The sequence below is a fragment of the Priapulus caudatus genome, unplaced genomic scaffold, assembly GCF_000485595.1.
Source record: "Priapulus caudatus unplaced genomic scaffold, Priapulus_caudatus-5.0.1 Scaffold2171, whole genome shotgun sequence".
Lineage (NCBI taxonomy): Eukaryota > Metazoa > Priapulida > Priapulimorpha > Priapulimorphida > Priapulidae > Priapulus > Priapulus caudatus.
Window position 1 is genome coordinate 35,682 of NW_014579232.1, and position 9,785 is coordinate 45,466.

General features: G+C 44.8%; 3 protein-coding genes across 3 annotated transcripts in view; 2 read left to right on the plus strand and 1 right to left on the minus strand.

The window, feature by feature from the left end:
* The window catches only part of LOC106818338 (leucine zipper transcription factor-like protein 1), a 9,464-nt gene extending 7,891 nt beyond the window's left edge, over positions 1 to 1,573 (plus strand). The window contains exons 6-7 of the mRNA XM_014823052.1: positions 878 to 981; positions 1,391 to 1,573. Of these exons, the coding sequence (XP_014678538.1) occupies positions 878 to 981; positions 1,391 to 1,424 (138 nt within the window). The 3' untranslated portion in view covers positions 1,425 to 1,573. The remainder of the gene's footprint in view (positions 1 to 877; positions 982 to 1,390) is intronic.
* Positions 1,574 to 3,365: 1,792 nt separating this feature from the next.
* Positions 3,366 to 4,651, minus strand: LOC106818340 (angiotensin-converting enzyme-like). The gene is made up of 2 exons (XM_014823054.1): positions 4,428 to 4,651; positions 3,366 to 4,168 (listed from the first exon to the last, which is right to left on the minus strand). Exons 1-2 carry the CDS (start codon positions 4,642 to 4,644, stop codon positions 4,098 to 4,100), a joined length of 288 nt encoding a protein of 95 aa, XP_014678540.1. The 5' UTR covers positions 4,645 to 4,651; the 3' UTR covers positions 3,366 to 4,097.
* Positions 4,652 to 5,152: 501 nt separating this feature from the next.
* Positions 5,153 to 7,558, plus strand: LOC106818339 (sialin-like). Its single transcript, XM_014823053.1, has 5 exons — positions 5,153 to 5,356; positions 5,709 to 5,858; positions 6,144 to 6,276; positions 6,434 to 6,675; positions 7,196 to 7,558. The coding sequence occupies exons 1-5, from the start codon at positions 5,153 to 5,155 to the stop codon at positions 7,442 to 7,444; spliced, it is 978 nt and encodes a 325-aa protein (XP_014678539.1). The 3' UTR covers positions 7,445 to 7,558.
* Positions 7,559 to 9,785: the final 2,227 nt, after the last annotated feature.

Genomic DNA, 9,785 nt, shown 5'->3' on the forward strand with positions numbered 1-9,785 from the left:
CGATCATTTTCCGTTTTGTTAGCCATTTTGAGTGGGACCTGTCGGAAACCGGTGTAGGGACAGTGATTTTCCGCGATCGCAGAAAACGGACGGAATTCACGGAAATGGCCATTTGAAACGGAAAATACAATTTGGAACGGAAAATCGTTTTTGCTAAAATGTTCACTTTGTGAAGAAGAAAACTGTAAAATTTACACTTTCTTTTGATTTTGTTACCATTAGAATAATATCGAACCTAAAATCAACCTTGATAACACCGAATTCTTACTCTTACTGTCTGAATAGTACTTATTGTAGAATACTGATGTTTGGGCCGTAGTAACGTAATGTTGACCTTACATTACGTTACTACGGCCCTGACCTTACATTACGTTACTACGGCCCTGACCTTACATTACGTTACTACGGCCCTGACCTTACATTACGTTACTACGGCCCTGCCGTAGTAACGTAATGTAAGGTGGGTGGGTGACCTTACATTACGTTACTACGGCCCTGACCTTACATTACGTTACTACGGCCCTGACCTTACATTACGTTACTACGGCCCTGACCTTACATTACGTTACATCGGCCTTGACCTTACATTACGTTACTACGGGCCTGACCTTACATTACGTTACTACGGCCCCGACCTTACATTACGTTACTACGGCCCTGACCTTACATTACCATACTACGGCCCTGACCTTACATTACGTTACTACAGCCCTGACCTTACATTACGTTACTACGGCCCTCACCTTACATTACGTTACTACGGCCCTGACCTTACATTACGTTACTACGGCCCTAACCTTACATTACGTTACTACGACCCTGGCCTTACATTACGTAACTACGTCCCTGATGCTAGGTTACGTTGTCTCACACATAGGAGCTTGAAAGGAAGTTTAGCAAGACAGCAGCGTACGCGAGCATGAAGAAGATTCTTGCCAAGAAGAATGAACAGGTGAAAGACCTACGCAAGGCCCTGTCAAAGTAAGCACCTCCGCCACCGTAGCCGCCAACGACGGCTTAAATTAATTATTTTATGTTATATGTATTTTAGTTATAACTAAATTATTAATTTCTTTGTTTGAATTATTCCATTTATGTTACATTGTTGTATTTCATTAATTTTTCAAATTGATTCATTTTATTAAGATTAAATTTGATCTATTTTTATTAAATCATGTATTAGTGGAGAGGGGAGCGAAATATGTAGTGATATGTATAGCAAGGAGAAATAATAGTACAAGAGAGTTCATTATTTTGTGAAGTGTGTGATTACCAATGTGACACGTACCTTGTTGCCTTTATACTACCTTGGAATGACCTCTGCTTGTAAGCAGTTCTAAAGAAGTTTTCATTCATTTTTTTTCTCCATTTTCTCGATTGTATCTTGCAGGTATGAAACACTTGACGACTTACCCGTGGAGTGATTAGTAAAATTCTCGGCCGCCATGTGGAGCCACATGCACATCAGTGAACTAGCTACGGACATGGCATAGGACTTCTGCTAGGGTGTTGCTATCCCCCGGGCGTGGAGGGACAGTCACGCGATACAGTTGACGTATACTTCAAAGTCCAAATCTTCCACACAAAGATTCCACAGTCATACCTCCGTACTAGACATGGCCTTATATCCCTAACCCTAACCCTAACCCTAATCCTAACCCTAACCCTAACCGTAACCCTAACCCTGATCCTAACCCTAATCCTAACATTAGTGCTGCCACATTGCGGTACTGTCCCTCCACGCCCGGGGGATAGCATTTCCCCTTCTGCTACTGCTACTGCTATTGCTGCTGCTGCTGCTATTGCTGCTGCTGCTGCTGCTGCTATTGCTGCTGCTGCTGCTAGTGCTGCTGCTGCTGCTACTGCTATTGCTGCTGCTGCTCTTACTGCTGCTGCTGCTGCAGCTGTTGCTACTGCTGCTGCTACTGCTGCTGCTGGTGGTGGTGGTGGTAATGATGGTGATGGTTGTAGTGGCAGTGGTGGTGGTTGTCATGGTGATTGCGAGAGCAGTTGCGCGCGATATATTGCGATTCACAGCGACAATGACACAGGTATCTAGACGTATATCTACGTGTCTGCGTGATATGCGCATCTATGCTATACGCACGACGTCATTCGTCGATTACACTGCTGCTCTGTTGTTTTCCGATTCAATGTTTATCGCACGCGTTTTTTCTCACACTGGTCACTGACTGTAATAGTTTATCATTCACCACAAAAACAGAGAGCCAAGTAATCCCTTATAAGGCAACAAAAGCTGTGTGTCCGTCCATCCCATACATCCGTCCCAACTCCTCGGTCTTTATACATGTTACTAAAAAGGCTCATCTTGCGAACGAGAAGGTGAAAAAGCACGAGTATTATTAGTATCATTATTATTATATTATTATGATGTGATTATTGAATCAGTATATATTTTCACTTGTGTGAGCGTGTGTGTGTGTGTGTGTGTGTGTTTTAGCACATTGATATGTTGTGATACGTGCATAGTATATGTCGATATCGATGAGGTAGCGTTTATGACGGCTTTTGCTGTCTATGTGTTTACGTTGCGTTCGTCAGTGAGCATTCCTTGACATTCTTTGTGTCATAGAGTGTGTGTGTGTGTGTGTGTGTGTGTGTGTGTGTGTGTGCGTGTGCGCGTGCGCGTGCGCGTGCGCGTGCGCGTGCGCGTGCGCGTGCGCGTGAGGTGTGTGTGTGTGTGCGTGCGTGCGTGCGCGCGCGTGCGTGCGTGTGTGTGTGACCGGCAGCGCAAAGCGTATCTCTGAGTGGGTAGATAGATGTCTATTACGTTTAGACAGCTATCTGGTGAAAACTCATAATAGTAGTGTGGTAAGTATTTTGTTGTATGCCACACAGCTGGATAGGTTGCGTAGTTTTATGTGTGCGTGCGTGTATACATGTGTGTGCGTGTGTTTATCTGTGTGCGTGAGTGTGCGTGCTCTCGTGCGTGCATGTGTGTGCGTGCGTGCGTGCGTGCATGTATGTGCGTGCGTGTGTATCCGTGTGCGTTAGTGTGCGCGCACTTTCGTGTGTGCATGCGTGTGCGTGCGCGCATGCATGCGCGTGCGTGCGTGCGTGCATGCATGTGCGTGCATGCATACGTGTGCGTGTATCCATGCGTGCGTGTGTGTGTATCACTGTGCGTGAGGTGTGCGTGCTGGCGTGCGTGCCTGCGCGTGCGTGCATGCGTGCGTGTGAATTGAATATCATTCCATCCTCGTTTGGGATAAGCAGAGAGAGAGAGAGAGCGTGTAAGTTGTATTTTAAATTGCACCGAATAAACACCATGTATTTATTTGCGAACCTCAAAATCACGTTCGAATTGTTTCATCGATAAATCGATTATCAGCAATGGTGATCGATTGATTGATAGTCAAACGCTGTTTATTTCGTGAAGTACGGGCAAAAATAACAAATACAACAATATATCATCACAGAGTTTAATCTTATTGTGATTTGTGAATGCAGAGTTAACGTCGATAACGTTGGATTCTAAGCAATTCTCACCATTTATAAAGTCGTAAAAAATCACATAGGAGTACCCTGTATTTCTTCTTCAGAAGTTCACAACATTTCTTACAAAGATTACTACGAGTGGGAATTCGGTTTATTTTACAAATACTGGTTTCCAATTGAATCGCCTATGTTTCAATCAATCGTTCTTCCGCTCCCCTCCCCTCCCCACACCACCAGCTACAAGAATCACACCCCCCCCCCTCCTCCCGGGAAGGAAGTTCTCATGTATTCCGTCTATCTGCTCATGGTATCACGTGACAATCGTCGTGCCGTCATCGGTGCCCGCTAGAGGGCGTGGCAGCTAGCTCACTCGCTGCAAACATCTGGCATGCGACAACAATGACATCTGTTGTCAGAATCACTGTTTCTCTCTATACGCTAAGGCCTTAATATATGCGCATAATAAGACACCAATAAGGCACCTATAAGGGCTAATATGGCACCTATAAGGCCTAAAAAGGCGTAATAAGGCCCAATAATGCACCCATAAGACACAGCAAGGCACTTATAAGGCACCTGTAAGGCTTAATCCGAAAAATCAGAGTCAGAGTAATTTCCATGCGCGGTAGTGGCGCCATCTATAATATCCTCTGCAGGGCGTGCGCGATGACAAGTAGTAGAGCTGAGACAGACAATACTGCCATGTGCCCTGAAATAGAAGGTTCGCCGGTTAAACACTAAAACCATATAACTGATCACAGCGTAGCTAACTATATACACACGCGCGCGCGCACACACACACACACACATACACACGCCCCCCCCCCCCACACACATACACCCCCACACACACACACACATCCCCCCACACACACATACACCCCCCCCTCCCACCTCACACACACACACATCCCCCCACACACACATACACACAGCCCCCCCCCCACCTCCCAACCCCACACACACACCTGAGTCAGGCTTCGATGTGGTTATTATGGTGGGCGGTTCAGTCGGCGGCGTTGACGTCTGCGCGCAATCCCATCCCGTCTTGATCGCATTCTCATTGATCTGCGTGTCCAGCCACTCGATGAGAGGGTTGAAGTACTCTATGAGGGCTCCAGCATCCATCATCTTGTCTCCGGTTAGCATCTCCATCACCTCGGGCCACGGACGCGAGGATCCCATCCGGAGAGCGGCCCTGCACGTCAACGCGGAGAAATAGTGGTGATGTGATGTAATGTGATGTGATGATGTGATGTGATGCGATGCGATGCGATGCGATGCGATGCGATGTGGTGCGGTGCGGTGCGATGCGATGCGATGCGGTGCGGTGCGGTGCGATGCGATGATGTGATGTGATGTGATGTGATGTGATGTGATGTGATGTGATGTGATGTGATGTGTTGTGATGTGATGTGATGTGATGTGATGTGATGTGATGTGATGTGATGTGATGTGATGTGATGTGATGTGATGTGATGTGATGTGATGTGTTGTGTTGTGATGTGATGTGATGTGATGTGATGTGATGTGATGTGATGTGATGTGATGTGATGTGTTGTGATGTGATGTGATGTGATGTGATGTGATGTGATGTGATGTGATGTGCTGTGATGTGATGTGATGTGATGTGATGTGATGTGATGTGATGTGATGTGATGTGATGTGATGTAATGTAATATTATGTAAGGCAATGCAATGCAAATGTCAAAGTCAACCCAAATACAAAGTCACGCAACCGTCGCTTGTTTTTGCAGGTGGTGCGGGTTGTCTCACGAGCTTGTGGTATTTGTATGTAGTTTATGACTCACCGGAGGAGCATCCACGTATTAGTGAGGTTGAGAGGAACTACATCAAGGGATCCTTAAAAGGACAAGTTCACACGCTGGAGAAATTGGTGCATATCTACTCGTCGACTCTTCTAGCAAATCCAATCAATCCACTTACAATTCAACCTAACTATGTCTACTAGTCATCTCTCCACTGACACTCTCTATCAATAGTAATGTGCCATCCATTTTTACTACTTCTAAATTCAATCTCTACTATTTCTATCATCCATAGCTCTACTAACTTTCTAATCTGCACATAATAGCTGAGCCATCTATCTCTAACATCATTCGCATCTGCTTCTACAATCTCTAGTATTCATGCATTTCTACTAGCTTTGGTATTCTAAAGAATTCGCGCGCTGAATAATTAGCGGATGACTCCGCGATGATTTACGTCGCTGTTACCGCTTCATCCAGCACAAGGAAATTCCGTGGGGCAAGATACTGACGTCACCGACAGTATGGCTGCTGATGTACACATTCATGACGTACGCGTGGGGCCTCTCTATGACACTCACCAACCTTCCTACGTACATGTTCGAAATTCTTAAGTATGACATGAAATCGGTGAGTATGAGCGAGAATAGGCCACGCATGTGTTCTCTAGTAAGAATTAGCAGAGAGCTAGAGTGCGTAAAGCTATACGTGCAGTGAGTGCTTACTGACGACTAGTGCATAAATATCGAGTGGTAACATTGCGACAATGTCTCTTACACTACCAAGCATCACCTGCTATTTCAAAGTTTGATTCGGATCATTAATTAACCTGTTCATGTGTTCGATCACCTAGCATGTGAAATGACATACTACCGAACAACAGCCGAATAGTGTTACACATGACTTCTCTTTAAGAATGGATTGCTATCGGCGTTGCCCTTCATATCCAGCTACGTAGCACAAAACATCAGCGGCGCATTAGCAGATTTCGCCATGTCGAGAGATTACCTGTCGAGAGTGTGGATGCGCCGAATATGGACGACTATAGGTGAGCAGAAATCTATTCGCAGAAACTCGCATCGTGTTTAAATCGGCAAACCCGACTAAGATCTGGAGATATTATGTAACCGCGCAGTTATCATTGCGTTTCAACAACATGTTTCGTGTGCACGCGACACAGCATGATTCAACGCCATGTCTCGCAGGTCTGTTCGGTACGGCCATCTTTCTGGTCATCGCCGGTTACATTGACTGTAAGAACGCCTGGCTCGCCGTACTGATGATGGTCATCGGAAATTTCTGCAATGGCTTCATATTCGGTGGTCTTGGAGTCGCCCATCTCGACGTGGCCCCGCGATTCGCATCCGTAATCTTCGGTGTTATTACTACGGTGGCGTGTTTGTGCGGCATAATGTCGCCTTATCTGATCGGCATCATAACCACAGACGTAAGTCCTTCTCACGTACGATGTCTTCATGGTGGGTGCGTAGATGCAGTGCCTTGCTACTACTCTCTCGGTACACATAATATCTCGTTCCATTTTCACTCGCCTGTCTTTTGTGTCTGTTCGCCGCTGTTTGGGGGGGAACATATCTTTTAAGCGGAATTATACGCATAAATATAATTGAGATAGTATCGCTGGAACAGAGTCATTCATCTACACCAGCAATTTAAGGTCATGACGTCACAAAAATTCGTATCTGTTTAACGTGAAAGCTCGCGTATTACAGCGCAAACGCCAGCGGCTGGTTGGACAAACCGACTAGAGCTAGCTTTCTTGTAGATGTTAGATGTTATTTGGCGGAAGTGTGATGGCTATTTGTATTTTGGACAGTAAACATAGCAGTTACATGGTTACAGCGGTGGTATTGCTGTGTAATATAGTACTTCATAGTGATTAGATAGGACAGTATGTAACATTATCGAACCCAGGTAAGACGTGTTTTTTTAATGTTGTTGTTTTGTAGCAAACTCAACAGCAGTGGCAAACCGTGTTCTACATCAACCTTGCGATTCAGTTATCCGGCGCCATTTTGTTTGGAATCTTTTTCCATTCGGACATACTTCCGTGGGCAGCGGTAGACGTTGACGATACCGTAACGCTAGCCAAGGAAGCACGGATTCACAACGGCTTATATAAACACAGCAACGACAATCCTACCCATCACCGTGTTCATCACGCTGCTGCCAATAACATTGAGATCACAAAGCTGTGATCACGAGTATTAGACTGATTTATGGAAAATTTACCACCTACCATCTACATCTACATCTACATAGCTGTCCATTATGTCATGCTACAGTATAGCGACTATTGTAATAATATACACAATGAAATGAATAAAAATCTATTCCTAAATTGCGTATGCGTTGTTGTTATATTGATATCGCTTATTCGAGAAAATAACGTGAGCATCCTTGCATTCTACCAGAAGCATTTTGTACCCAATGCAGAATCATGTTGCTGACAACGGACGGTCTGCTTCTATGCTATGCTACGCTGGTAGGCTACGCTATTTTACGCTATGCTACATTATGCTGATATGCTGATACGCTACGTTATGCTGCTATGCTATGCTATGCTATGCTGTGCGACGCTATGCTGTTATGCTACTCAATGCTGCTATGTTGTATGCTCTGCTCTGCTATTCTATGATATGCCGCTAGTCTATGCTCTGCTATGCTGTGCTATGCTATACTATGCTCTGCTATGCTATGCTATGCTATGCTATACTATGCTATGTTATGCTATGCTATGCTATGCTATGCTATGCTATGCTATACTGTACTATGCTATGCTATGCTATGCTATGCTATGCTATGCGATGCTATACTATACTATGCTATGCTATGCTATGCTATGCGCATCCTAAAACCCCTCTTTAACCCATCACTATCTTAACAAGCGCTTCGTGAAACGGCCCCCTGATTCCCTTCGTAGCACAACTAAATCCTATTATAAACGGCCATTGAACATGAAATTGCCTTCAGTACAGGAAATTACGATGTACGAGGCAAGTCAGAAATTATATGACGATTCTTGTATTTGCTCAAATACCTATCCTGCACACTAGGCTGCTCATCTCCTGCACACTAGGCTGCACGCGTACTGCACACTAGGCTGCACATCAGCAATACAGCATAGCAGCATGGCAAAGCATAGCATAGCATCGTGAAACACTCTATATATAAGGACTTAGCGAGGCTTTTTTTCACGTTTCACAAACGTCTCGCTAACTCAACGACATTGCTATTAAGGAGGAATATTAAGGACAGGTCAGGGGCAGTACTTAGGCTATCGTACAGCAAGCAACGCGAGATTTCCCGCGTTTTCATTGTTTTGGCAAGCAGTAGTGTAAAGCGAAAACCCGCCGAGAAGGTAACTTCTCTGTGTCTACGAGAATACTGTGCAAGGCCTGTGAAGGCATGACGCTCAGGGGTTAAGTGTGGCTAAGAAGCTTCTTATTGTGGTAGCAGATTTTGAAGAGATGAAATGCTTTGTTGCACCTTACATGGGCTTCGGCTGTTCGTGTATGTAATTACTGTATCCTATGGCGCTAATACTGTATCAAAGTAAACGTAAATCTAAACCTTCAGAATTTATGTTGCATTTTTGTTCAGTCAATACGTTATTTGTGGTAGTTCTAGTTGCAGGAAATATGACAACCTTGCTTTAGTTTAATTATTTCTCAGGTACTTGGCATTTAAAAATACTTTTAACCTATTATTTTTAGTTTGCACGCTGTTGCACCTATTATACATTTATTAAAACCAAATGACGCGAGAGATTAGTAACAACTCACAGCGCGCGCGAGAGATTAGTATAGCGTAGCAACTCACAGTTAGCTGGGTCGCCATTAGACTTGTAACATGTCTCTATATATAGACTATCTAGTAGCAAGGTGTAGAGATAGGGTACCAGTCTATGCCGCCAGCAACATCGTTACAGCTGAATTTTAAGGACCGTCTAACAACGCAAAGGCATAAGTTTCGTGAAACACTTTAACGAGGGACGTTTAGGACAGCGTTAGGCTCTCGTACAAGAATTCTAAGGATATCCTTAAGATGGTGTTTTTACGATAGCTTCTTGAAACGGGCCCCCATGGTTATAATCCGGCTCGTGGAGCAGGCGGGACGCAATGAGGAAATGATCACTGCTTTTGAATCTAGTCAGCAGTGCCACTCGTCGTTAGCGTAGATGTCAGATCATGGTATATAGCGCGCGAGAGAGAGAGAGAGAGAGTGCACGCGTGCGTATGTGCGTGCGTGCGTACACGCGAGTGCGTTGAAAAATAGTTCGTGTAAAGCGTTTATATATCATCACCTGGCGCGTCCGTTAGCACAGTTCTGTGAAACCTGCACGCGTATAAGTGCATGCGCAAACGTGTTAGTGTCGCGCAGTGTGTAAGGGTGTAAGGGATGATGGGGTTAGGGAGGTTCCGGCGTGTCTGAGCTCCAACGTCAAAACCAGAGAGAATATGAGATACTATGATACTATCAGGAGAGCGAGATAAGATAATATAGGAGGAGTATATGACTCTCCAAACACTGTGAATT